We start from the raw sequence: 13047 nt of genomic DNA, 5'->3' as shown, positions 1-13047 counted from the left end.
AGCCGAGTCCAGATCAGTCTCTCCATCCAGCCACAATCCTTCCCATGGCCAATTTAATAACTTGAATTTCTTAAGAGTTATTGGAATAAAGGACCTTTTCTTTTACCCAGACCGCAGGTTGAGGACTGGGTCTGCTGTGCTGCGAGTGCAATGGAAGTACAGTGCTGGGTAAAACTGGGTAGTTGATGGCTCTTGCAGGCCATGGGTTGGGTAGGCTCTAGGGAACTGATACAGGATAAAAGATCATCATATAAGGCATTGCCCTAGAAAGGAGAGTGTCCAGAAAGATTTTTAAATTGCTTTTAATTTCCTTCACTTTTTTTTAATGAATGTTAATTCTTCAGATTTCCATCCTCAAAGAAGAAAATAAGTCACATGGATTTCTGATGCTTCATCTGATTTTATTTTATCTTTAAGATACAGCTGTGCACAGATAACAGAATATACTCCCTGGCACTGAAATGTGACTGGGAAAGAATTAAAATTAGCAGCCACTGAGGATGCTTAAAAATGTTGGCAGAAGGCAGAGAAACCAAGGGAGTATTTTGTGAGTAGATATCCAGTTTTATTATATATTAGGTTTTATGAGTAGATGTCACTCAACAGCTACATTTTTCAGTGTTTTGGATTTGTGTGAGAGAACCTTAAAACAAACAAACAAAAAAAACCCAATGCCCTCCAAATCCACAGTCCTTCTGTTAGCCCACCCACCCACGGACTGGACATTCTTTTGAGTGATTATCTTTCTCCACTACTTTGTAAGTACAGGTCTCATTGTTGAAAATGCTTACACACTTCTCTTCATCGTAGTCAACTGGTGTTACAAAGCTGTCATTGGGAAAAGAATGACAAAGAGGCGATGAGACCAGGAAGTAAACAGCTTCCATTTCAGTTGATATCTGCACTTTCAATATGAAGAGGCTACACTGAGGAGGTGTTCAGGAACAGAAAAGGGAGCTCCCACAAAGTTCCCAGATCAAAAGTTACTTAGCCTGCTGCTTAACTAGGATTAAGGGAGAGTTGCTTACTGATCTGATTTACACCCAAGGGATGTTTGTTGTGTTTATTTGCTACTCAGATACCATTGATTTTTCTTTTCAGCCACAATATGGAACAAGAATTGCATGGGTGGTTGGGTGTCACTATAGTAAAAATTACAGGCAGGCCAATGTATCTTGAGCTGCTTCTCAGAGAAAAGGGGGGCTGTGCGTGGCTTTGGGAAGGTCTGGATTGGGAGCAGTAGAAAATTGACAGGTAACTACTTATTATCTTTTGAAGCAGTATTTAGCCTAAAATCTTAGCCCCAAGAAGAATTAAGGGTTTTTTTTGATCAAGAGTAATCTCTTAGACATGAGTTATATTTGTCAGAGGAACTTCTTGCATGCCAAGTAATAATGGTCTTGGGTTAATGCATAACTGTGATATAGAGTGAGAGAAGGGTCACAGCTGTTTCTCAGGGACCCTGCATGAAGGGAAGTGCTTTGTGCTGTGTCATGGCAGTGGAGGAAAACCCCCACTGCTGTTCTGAACTCACCTGGAGCAGCAGCTGATTCCACTCCTGTCACAGGAGCAATCATTGCAGTCTGTAGTCCTCCAGCTGGAACCAAATTCATGCAGCTCTCCATTCGAGTCACTGCAGCCTGAAAATGTAGTATGCAAGCAGCCTTCAGTGTCAGATGTATTGCAATGCCATTGCTTGTTACTTTAATATCCCTACCTAGCAAACACTGAGGGTCCCCAACAGAGCAGAACTGCTACTATTCTAACACATAGAGAAGGATATCCTGGGTCTCTCTGTTTCCTGTGGTTCTTGGCAGCATCAGGTTTCCTGGAGTAGCTCATTGTACAGCAAGTACAGGAATCAGAGCACCTAGTGGAAAGACAACTAGGCACAAACCTGGTTCAGAACTAAAAAAAGGCTTTGCCTTCCCCCCTCACTAACACCAACTATTTTTGACTCCTTATTTAGAGCAAGACTATTATTCCTGTCTAACAGTCATGGAACTGCAGACAATTCCAAGCTGAGTGGTGCAGTTGACATGCCTGAGGGACAGGATGACATCTAGAGGGACCTGGACAAGCTTGAGAAGTGGGCCCATGTGAACCTCAAGAGGTTCAACAAGACTAAGAGCAAGGTCCAGCACACAGGTCAGTGCAACCCCCAGTATCAATACAGGCTGGGGGATGAAGGGATTGAGAGCAGCCCTACGGAGAAGGGCTTGGGGGTACTGGTGGATGGAAAGCTGGACGTGACCCAGCTATGTGCACCCGCAGCCCAGAAAGCCGACTGTACCCTGGGCTGCATCAAAAGAAGCGTGGCCAGCAGGTCAAGGGAGGTGATTCTCCCCCTCTACTCCACTCTTGTGAGACCCCACCTGGAGTATTGTATCCAACTCTGGGGCCCCCAACATAAGAAGGAAATGGACCTGTTGGAGCAAGTCCAGAGGAGGGCTACAAAGATGATCAGAGCGCTGGAGCACATCCCATAAGAGGACAGGCTGAGAGTTGGGGTTGTTCAGCCCGGAGAAGAGAAGGCTCCTCTGGGGAGACCTTCTAGCAGCCCTCAAGTACTTAAAGGGGGCTTATACAAAAGATGGGGACAAAGTTTTAGCAGGACATGTTGCAATAGGTCAAGGGGCAATGGTTTTAAACTGAAAGAGGTTAGATTTAGACTAGATAAAGAGAATTTTTTTTACAGTGAGGGTGGTGAAACACTGGAACAGGTTGCCTCCAGAGGTGGTAGATGCTCCATCCCTGAACACATTCAAGGTCAGGCTGGATGGGGCTCTGAGCAACCTGGTCTAGTTGAAGATGCCCCAGCTCACTGCAGGGGGGATTGGACTAGATGACCTTTAAAGGTACCCTCCAACCCAAACTATTCTATGATGCTATGAACAGACTTCCTAAATGAGTGATCTGGGAAGCAAGATTTTAGGACGACAGGACAAGACAGAGTGGATGATTTTGCCTCTAAATATGTTCTGTTTCTTTGGCAATGCTAACTCATTTTTCTATTAGGAGTACTAGCTTTCCCAGAAAAAGCTTTGTTTTGGGGGACCTGGTTTATTTTGCATACTGGCACACATAAGCTCTTCTTGTGTCCAAATAATTGCACTTTTTTGGCAGTTATTTTTCCTGTAGCTTCACTCATCTGCAGACTAAGACTATCTGTTCAGGAAAAGCAGTCCCAGACTCAAGAGGAACAGCCATTCTGTTCTTGAGATGTTTTCTTGGGACAGGGAAACAAGTAATCAGTAAACCAACCAGTGTGCTGAACATTTGCAAATCTGTTTCCTGCTTTATGCTGACCACACATACACACAAAGAAGTCCTTCTCTTCCCTTCTCTGTATTTCTAAATATGCTGCCGTGGTGAAAACCTGATTTGTTACTTCACACAAATTTATAAACTATGCCCCTGCTACTTCCCTGGACAAAATTACTTTGTGGTTTGGCCTGTGTGATGGTTCTCTGATAAACTTTTTTTTTTAACATTTTATGAATTCCCTGCTCTCCATACTGCACACCAGGCCCTGCCCTAGTTCCTTGTGGTTTCTCTCCAATGTTTCCACTTATTTCTAAATTGCAATAAGTTCCACTGAATGGACAAATCAAATCAGGCAGTGCTTGTGGTGATGTCTGTCAAGTTAAAGATAGTTGACTTCTTACCTACAATCTCACCATCAGACACTCCTGGCTTCAATGGCTCTAAGAAGCAAGCAGCATTGGACAGGGTCACACCAATGGCAAGAACAAGAAGGTAGACCAAGATGGTTTTCTGAACAAGAAAGCAGAATTAATATGAATACTTAAGTAAATATTAAGATGTCTTGATGATAAATACTATCATTAGAAACAGGAAAATGCATTGTAGTTTAAGATCAAAATCCATTGTCTTTTGCAGTTCAGACACTTTAAGGAACAGTCAGGAACACTAAGCTGTTTAGAAGGAGCGGAGGCAGAGCAGAGGGGAAAAAAGTTTGTATTTCCAAGCTGTTAAAATCTATCATTGCCTAATACAGGGCTGATAGACTTAGATACTGTTTGTGAAAGGAGTGTGTTCTACTTGTTTCCCCTCCTCACTCATTTTTCTTGTCATTATTTTCTTCAAAGGATTGGTCGCCAACTGTCTCTGCCGCTAACTTCACTCATTGTAAAAACCTATTCACTGGAGTCTGAAGAACCCACTGGATGTTTCACCCTAATATTGAAGGATTAGGAACAAGATGAGGAATTTCAGCTAAAGTTGAATCCTCAAGATTTGGCCCTGCTTTGAGCAGAATGTTGGACCAAATGGCCTGCAGATGTCCCTTCCAAACTAGATCATTCTATATTTTACGACCTTTGTCAGCAGCTTTTTTTATGAAAGTTGAGCTTAAATTCCTCAGCAAGCCCCTTATCCTTCAGCATTAGTTTGAAGTGTTTGAAGGGCTTTCATTGGGGATAAGAAGGAAATAAGTGCAAGAACTCTAGGGTGGAATTAGCTGTGGTTAATTTAAAATCTTGCTAAGAGAGGAAAGGTAGACCAGGAATAACAATTACATATACATACACACTTATATTGCATTTATATGTGGGTTTTTCAGACAGAGTAGAACCTGTGACTTAACTGTTGACTTAAAAAAAATTCATATCTGAGAGATGGGAGGAGGAAAAACTAGCATTTAATTTTACAGAGGAGAGATTAAAACACACAGAACTGCAACAGAGCTGCAAATTTGTAAAAAAACAAGTTAACATGTTTAACTAAATGTTCAGAGGTTATCCAGACTTTTCACAAAAATGAAGGCCAGTTCTAGGTTGAGACACAACACAGCTGCTTTCTGACAGAAGAGAAATTACCTCCAAACATTACAGGTAAGTGAAAACAGGCTATAATAATAATTAAACAAAACTTAACTGGAGTCCTATTAGACGTCTCCTGCTATATATGTGCTGATATCTTTTAGCCAAGGTTCTTGCTTGCCTGTGCCTATCTGTTGGACTCTAGCTCTGAAAGCACAAAATTTCTACTTTCTCCAAGTTGCTTAGAACTCTCAGTACCGTATCTAACAGAACTTCCTTTAAAGTCTATAGCAAAATACCATGGGTTTTTACAGCATAAGATGTAGGGACTCACCATTCTTGCAGAATTAATTATGAGGCTTCCAGTAAGGAGACAACCTGTAAGAAGTTCATCTTCTCAGAGAACTTATATAGAGAGGGAATTTATGATACTAGTCCTTGAGCAAACGGAACATGTGTGAATAACTCCAATGAGGTTCCTGCAAAATGACCTCATGGGCTGCACAGTCTTAAAATAAGCTAATTATATACAGGAAGGTATGGTTCTGAAAGGCACTGAAGAAATAGGTGTGGCTTTTGCCACACCAGATCTGGAAGGCAGTTACCAGACATATTTCAAAAGGAATTTTGAGTCTGTGATGAATATTTAGCAATTGCTCTGAGAAACCCCTTAGAGACATTGTGGCTGTCACAACAAAATTTGCATGCTTCGTTTGAAACATCTAGGTTTTAAAAAAGAGGAACTTTGAACAACCATTCAGCTTGGTCATTAGCTGAAGATGAAAGAAGGCTCTTGTGGAAAAGGAGTGGTGGTTGGAAGGATTACATGTAAAGCAGGGTATCTGTGGAGAGTGGCTGGAACCTCTAGGCCCTTAGAAAGGGGTCCTAGATAACCATTTTCTTTCTTGTTAAATTTTCCATCATGTAGAAGACCCATATGTTCACGTCCTCTGTGAGGGGGGGAAGAAGTAGGCATCATGTATTTTCTTCCTTTGTCCTTATAGCCAGGGAGAAACGCTCCCTTTTTTTGCAGAGGTTGTACATGTCAGGGACAAACAGGCTTTCCAAATGCTTAGAACAGTAATTTGATGGCAAAGGAGTCAAGAACAGTCCCCTTTTGCTTAGCTTTGATCTAGTCAGTTCAAATCTGCAAACTGTATAGCCCTGGTAGGGGAAGAAGTCATCTGCTTATTATCAGGGCTACACAGTTTGCAATACTTTAACTAACTGCTCTGGCTGTCTAATTGTGTTGCCTTATTGTGTTGGTTTGAGAGTCAAGGTTGAACTCCAAGCTCGGATAGCTACTCCATGTCCTCTACCCAAACTCTGGAGTTAAGAGCTAGCTCAGGAGGTCAGTATGAGAAAGCCAGCATTATTGCAATGCATGTCACAGTGAGACCACCCTTCAGAGGGACAGACTTAGCTGGCTCTCAACTCAGAAGTCTGGGTAAATAATTTTTTATTCAATTACCAGTTCTTTCTTCAGGATGGCAAAGAAGAGCTCAAATGCTTGCAGGTATTCATAGGTTTGATTAAAGCTGCCTACAGTCAGTCTATCAGTAGTAAGTTAGATTTGGCAATGCTGATGCCCTTGGCTCCTGATCACTGGTAAACCAACAGAACATGGCAGCCTGTGAGTGTGGACACTGGGAATTTCTTTACTGACATCAACAAAATCCCAATGTCCCCTTTTCAAACAAGCAGTTGTTGCCCAGCTGTTCCCATTGCAGGACCCTCCCTGTCTTCTAGGAGAGAACTATGCCAGATATGGAGAGAAGTTCTTCCAAGCAACTTGCTTTGGAATGCAGCAGGGAGCAACCTAATCCTGGGCAGTGCCTAGGGACAGTGGAGAAGCTCTTTGTGTGATCTGTGAACTTGGATGACCCTAAAAACATGCTGTGGTGCTGAAACCACTCAAAACATCAAACTCTATGTAGATAGTCCATTCATATATTGATTACTGAGGTCATTTGTGGCCCATATTATGTTGTGTTTCTTCACATTGGTTGCTTACAGGATGACAGGTGCCTTGCTTGTGTGGGGAACAGGTATCTCCAACAGATATTGCTCTGTTGAAATCTCATCTTGTCTTCCCAGACAGTTTATTTCTTACTAGAAACATTCTAAGACTATCACTAGACTGCCCAGTTCTGTGCCCTCTTTCTACTTACACTGATGAACAGAGTACCCTGTTTCTCCTTAAAGCAGGGGAAAATATTGGGGACTTTCTTGAAGATTTACCTTACTATTTTACTTAGTCATTCTTCAGCTAGAATTTCTGGTTACATCTCACTGATGACCACAGAGATTATGAGAGTAACGTGAGATTGTCAGCTTTGTTTTTTATGTATTTTTCACTGCTAGGCAACCAAAGAGAAACACAGCATGATTTCACAACAGTACTGTTTGAAATGTACAGTATGTTGTTGTACATAATTTTACAAATAAATTTGTCTTGACCTTAAACTGACAATGCTATGTGTAATGTATATTGGGTTTACAATTGTTAAACAAAGTCTGCCACATTTGCACGTGAGAAAGGACAATCGTTTTTAGGAAAAGTACAAGCAAACAGCACTAAAATATACAGTGCACTGTTGACACAAATATTGTAAATGTGGCAGAAGGAAGTTTTATCTTGGTGGGAACATTTTTGTTAACTCTGAGGCTCATATACTGACAAACCTCAAAACCTATGCCCTCAGATGTCTCCTGGTATAGGGATTAGCATAGAATTGCATTCATTTTACAGGCAAGAGGCACAGATAGTGACTTCTCCCAGGTAACATGTGACAGACAGCAGAAATTTGAATTGAGGTCTCAATTCAAGCTGGGAGGCCCAAGCTGGAGACAACAATCTCATTTCACCCATGTCTCGTTCCCTATGTAGCAGAGTCCCCATCTGTGGGCCAAATTTCAATTTTAATTCAATGCAATATCAGTTGGATGAGAAATTCTTCTCTTCCCCTCTTCCCTCCCCCCCAACCCAAAGAATCCCAACAGCCAAGATATCCCATATCACAAGATGTTGGGATTCTTTCCTCTTTTTTTTTCTCTGCTGTTTTCCACTGTAATGTATAAAATCTTACTTCCTCCCAGTTCATCTTCTGCATCCTTCCTGTCTGTTCCTAATGGGCAGCAACTAGAACAGAACAACAGCAAGAGGGCTGTTGTGGCTCTTATCTCTGGCAGATTTCACCAGAATTGCACCTGGGCTGTTTAGTTCATAATAACACTATGCATTGTGTACTGATGTCAAGAAGGAAGCCAAAGAAACACTGCTGTAAAAATGCCACCATGTCTGGGTCTAATTCTTGAAAGTATTTTAACATTTACTGAGAGCATACTTGTGCTAGAAGAATTGCTATCCCCCTCTCTGAGAAAGCAAACAGGAATCGCAGCACCTGAAAAGGTTGAACATTTAACAGACTTAATGTGGCTTTTTGCATAAAATGACAGCTAATATTTTTATTTTTGCTCTTCCTTCAAATGTGAAATAAATTGCGGTTCAAACACGTGTGGTATTGCCATGGCTCTCTGATCACATACATGTCAACAGATTGACTCCAAATTCTAGGAAATCTAAGAAGCTGAAATCTACACTTAGGATAACAACATGTTGTTTCTAAGGTGCTCTTGTATGGCCTGTCTGGTGTTTCCTGCTAGGGTGAATATAAAAATGGCAAAAAGTTATTCTTCAGTGTCTTACCAAGCAAATAAAACACAAAAATATTTCAGGTTTGGAGAGGCTCTGTTGGGATTTCTGAGGAAGTTACTGAAACGTGACTAGTGATCAACAAGCAGTTTCATTGCTGTAAAGGATGGAAAACTGAACTGGTACCTCTCTATGTTTCTGCCCTACACATTTCCCTCATCTTTGGTGGTATGCAAATAACAAAAAGGATTCAAAACAGAAGGTGAGGGCTATATCATCATGCTTTCCTGCAGCTTGATCATCTAATGAATGAAAAAAAAACAAACTTACCTGCAGCAATGCTGTTAAGTATTGTCCCACTCAGACAGGCTTTCTGGTTTATAGCAAGAGAGATTCAAGATTCCTGAGTTTCATTGCTAAAATTGTTTTATTTAGGGGAAAAAATAGTTTTAGTAGTGCCAGCTACTCTGGCAATAGAAAATCCAATACATCTGAAGGTAATTTCTGGGTCTCAGTGAAGCCACACTATTCTCTGGAGCTTCTAGGTCAGTTGTCTGTACACTTCCATGGCCTGCTAAACTCACCAGAATTAATTTCCTTGCTTCTCTGCTGCCAGCTCTTGTTTGTGCTGGGCTATTCAGATTTTGCTTCAAGTGCATGTGGTAGAGGAGGTACTCTTGTAGTGGAAGATGGACTTCCCCACCCACAGATAACTTCTGGAAGGATGTGTTAATCACACTGGTCAAATGTTCTGGTTCTTCCCAGTCCAATAACCTTAAAGAATATATTAAGCATGAAATCTAAAGCCTGTGCCAGATTTCTTGTTTCAGTCATTCATGCTTTTACTGGTGCTGTCAGCAAATCAGAAATCTGCAGTGAGAAAGTCATCTTCATCTGTAAGAAAATTGGCACCTAGATTCTACATAAATTCTTGGGACCCCAGGATATAAGAAGGCTCCAAATTATATATAAATAAAAGTCCAAATAAGGTAATAAGTAGAATAGAATTCTGCTTAATTTAAAAGTGAACTAGGTATCTGTAAATAATTTAAAATATGAAGTATTTTTTTTTTTTTTTAAATAGGGTATTTTTGCTTGGTCTCCTGTGTGTAGCAGATTTAGGATATTACTAATTGCCAGGTGGGAGATCTGGTTTTGAAGCCCATCACTGGCTGGACTTCTCTCCCCAGGGAATGTGGGGAATTTTTATACTGAAGAGATAGAAGGCATCCGCCTTTTATTAGTACCTCAAGCTCTGCTGCCATGAGGAAGCAGGTCTCCAGGAGCTGATCTAGATGTTTTTTTCAGTATGGACAAGAACCACTGTAGTGCAGTGTGTAGTGTGTGCAGACTTTCCAGGAGCAGAGCCTGGAAGAGGACACCTGGCAGCAGGTCAGAGTGGGCAATGGAGGGAAAGTTTTTTTTCACTGCTATTGGATGATAACACCGCTGAAAAGAAAAAAAAAGTGGGGGGGAAGGATTATGATCTTCCATCTTCACTGTTTTTTCAGAGGTCATAGGTGTTAGCAGCATGGATCTTGCAAAAATCCCTGCATTCATATTCAGGTGTGCCCCGAGTAGGAGCCATTGTACTGCATGTCCCAAGCAGTGCATCCCTTCCAAATGATAATGGATTTTGACACCTGGTGGGCTAAAATATCTGCTCTGACCCTTGGCTAAAACAGAACCTGTAAAGTGTGAGAGCGGCTTGTGCCAGGGTACTGGTGCACAGCATGTCAGAGTAGTGAGGCGAATGCATTCCTTTCTCAAAGAAGGTGACATTGCCCTGTGTTATTACATAAAAAAGAACCATTGTTATGAAGTACTTTTTTCTGTTTCATCTGGATTTATTGTATTCAAAAAAGCTCAGCGATACCAATGCAAGTAATGACAGAAATCAGACACTGTATCCTCACATACTGAATCAGAACAATTAGGAGATTAGAAGTGAGCTACTGAAGTACTCTCTTTTACAGGATCTCCCATGTCTTTGAGCTTCTCTGTGATGGCAAAGCACCTGTAAGAAGGGGAGGAATTCCACAGCGCAGAGAGGTTCAGAGCAGGTGGGCTGTTAGCCTACACGAGAATAGACAAAGCATTCCTTTGTGGGGTCACTCTTGTCCACCACGTCATAGTCACAGCTTTTCTTGTTGAAAACGACTTTACACTTCTCTTTGTCATAACCAATAGGAGTATGAAAGCTGTCATTGGCAAGCAGAAAGTAAATGTTAGATCAAGAGCAACAAAAGATTCAATGGTTCAGTGATTATAGCTTCAACTAATGCTGAGTGAGACATCTCTGAAACTACAGATAAGACCAGCCTAGCAAGCTCAAGTGTCACACAGCTATAGCTTCCAGGGCCTTAAATGATGCCTTGATGCACTGTGTTTTGTAGACGTACCAGTATGCTCAGTACTACCATGGGGATTTCTAGCACAGGACTCCACAGTGTGGCATAAGCATGGTCTTGGCATATTTTATTACTTTTCCATTATTTTTTTCATTATCGACAGTTTGCTTAGAATGTGATAGCTGTTCCCTGATAGATGGAGTGTCATCTGAGTAAAGGTGATGATCATAATCAAGCCATTCTGGCTATTTGAGAAGGAAAAGAGGATGTTGGAGATAGATACTTCAGATCAAGAGCCTTGTCTCTGGGGTCTAGGAGAAAGCACCTCTGGAAAGGGATTCAGATAATCATAAGCCCTTCAGAGGAGCTACACTTAAGGTCCTTGTGGAATGAATTCCTTTCTACCCTCACTTTCCCTGCAAAGGAAAGACTTAACTGCAGTGTAAAAAGGGTTCACAAGTTCCTCAAAATTAAAGGCAAGCACCAGCTGGATGTGTCTGGAAGGGCCTGTGTCCACTCCCAGTCAGCAGAAAGTGAGCTAAGGTAAAAACAGCCAAAGATCCAAATGATCAATAGCTATATGCGGCTTGCCCCAGCTCTGTGACATGGGTGAGGAAAGGCTCTCTTGTGCCCTTAGAAACTCATTTATCCCCAGAAAATGGAAAGCTGTGGTCTTCCTATGGGCAATGACGCTACCAAGAATTTCAGACTTACAGGGAGCAGCAACGCATTGCATCTTGGCTGCAGCTGCATCTGAAGCAATCTTCTGTCCTCGCAATCTCTCCAAAGGGGTATAGTTTTTCATTCAGGATACAGCCTGAATAAGACAGCAGCAAAACAAAACACATTCTTTAAGGCTCCACACAAAGGCTGAAAAGTTTAAAAATTACTTCAAGTTTTCTGAAAGTGTCTTTCTTGGCAACAGTAAAGTAGGAGTCATTTTGTTCTCTGGATTATTACCTGGACTATTTTGAGAGCCTGAACTTGTTTCTTCTTCACTTGTTAGAGACAGTTTCACTATGACAGATCTGGGATGAAAGTGAGCAACCTCAGGAGCAACCACCTGGCACCTGACTTATTCAGAACTACTCTCAATGCCTGCATCAGCTCCATGTGCTGGAATCGCAATAGCAACCCACCACCAATAGCAATAATATCGCTGCAACCATACCGAGTCCAGGGGAAGACACTGTTTTTCCCTCTTTTGGCAAATTGGTGCTGGACCCTCCTATTCATGTCTTTCTGACATCTCCCTCCTCTCTTGTATTTTGAGCCTTTCCTGGCAGTTACACATAGAGCCAAGCTACCACAGAACAATCAACTGACAATACCTTCCCTGTTCTTACCTTTGTCGGCCTCACCTGGCCTGTTGATTTTAGTAAAGCAGTATGCATCACTCAGTGTCACTATGATGCTCATCGCAACAAGGAAAGACAGAAAGCTCTTCTGTAAAAGAGACACAGAGCTCATGGCATGAATTTAATTTCACTTTGATTATCTTTGTTTTCAAAAGTTAAGTCACTGAACCTGAAGAAAAAATTAGGAATGGTCATCTGTGTAAATGAATATGTTTGAAAAGCACACTCCGGATATTTCACTCCATTGATGATGTTTTCCTTTAGGTAGGAAGAGACAAAATTATATGACATAAATGTGTCAGCAGCATCGCTTCCTTCTGAAGTCCAATCTCTAGAAATCACAAGAAGCTTTGATAGTATTACATACTTGAAAGCCCTGTCAGACTCTTATTAGTGTTTAATTTATTGGCTTTGAGTCAGATTTACCTATTTCTCTAGCAAATCACCTTCTGTATAGCATCCCTTTGCTTCCCTTTAGGGTACAGCAACTTTTTCCAAATTTGGCAGTGGAGTGGAGATGTCAGACCTAATTGTATTCCAGTAAGTTTTTCTAAATAGGTGTCTGAGTAGAGAAGAGAGACACAAATTAATGTTTTAGGGCAAAATTCTGGTGTTGTACATTCTCTTCAGCATCGTGTGACCCATATCATCAAACCATGCACACACAGGTCTGGATGTGTCAGAGTATACCCCTCCTCTTGTCTGCTGGTGGCAATAGCTTTTGCCTGGTGGTGGCAACAGCTAAATATCTGTAAGAACTCTTCAGAGATGTTTTTTTCTGAACAACCAGGATTATTTTGAAAAAGCCTGCATAATCTTGTAATGGTGGTTCTACTGGGGTAGAGGGACTGGAAAAGCATGAGAGAGCACAGGATTATTTTGATGGGATGCTCAAGCTG

The 13047-nt window shown here is 41.5% G+C and overlaps 2 protein-coding genes across 2 annotated transcripts; both read right to left on the bottom strand.

Annotated features, from left to right (window-relative positions):
* Positions 1 to 698: 698 nt before the first annotated feature.
* On the bottom strand, positions 699 to 7897 carry LOC104460341 (beta-microseminoprotein-like). Its single transcript, XM_010075096.1, has 4 exons — positions 7874 to 7897; positions 3669 to 3777; positions 1535 to 1640; positions 699 to 828 (listed from the first exon to the last, which is right to left on the bottom strand). Exons 1-4 carry the CDS (start codon positions 7895 to 7897, stop codon positions 699 to 701), a joined length of 369 nt encoding a protein of 122 aa, XP_010073398.1.
* Positions 7898 to 10510: 2613 nt separating this feature from the next.
* Positions 10511 to 12209, bottom strand: LOC104460042 (beta-microseminoprotein-like). The gene is made up of 3 exons (XM_010075095.1): positions 12137 to 12209; positions 11505 to 11607; positions 10511 to 10640 (listed from the first exon to the last, which is right to left on the bottom strand). The coding sequence occupies exons 1-3, from the start codon at positions 12207 to 12209 to the stop codon at positions 10511 to 10513; spliced, it is 306 nt and encodes a 101-aa protein (XP_010073397.1).
* Between the last annotated feature and the right edge of the window lie 838 nt (positions 12210 to 13047).

The sequence above is a fragment of the Pterocles gutturalis genome, unplaced genomic scaffold (genome assembly GCF_000699245.1).
Source record: "Pterocles gutturalis isolate BGI_N339 unplaced genomic scaffold, ASM69924v1 scaffold7457, whole genome shotgun sequence".
Taxonomy (NCBI): domain Eukaryota; kingdom Metazoa; phylum Chordata; class Aves; order Pterocliformes; family Pteroclidae; genus Pterocles; species Pterocles gutturalis.
This window is presented reverse-complemented; position numbering and strand designations above follow the sequence as displayed.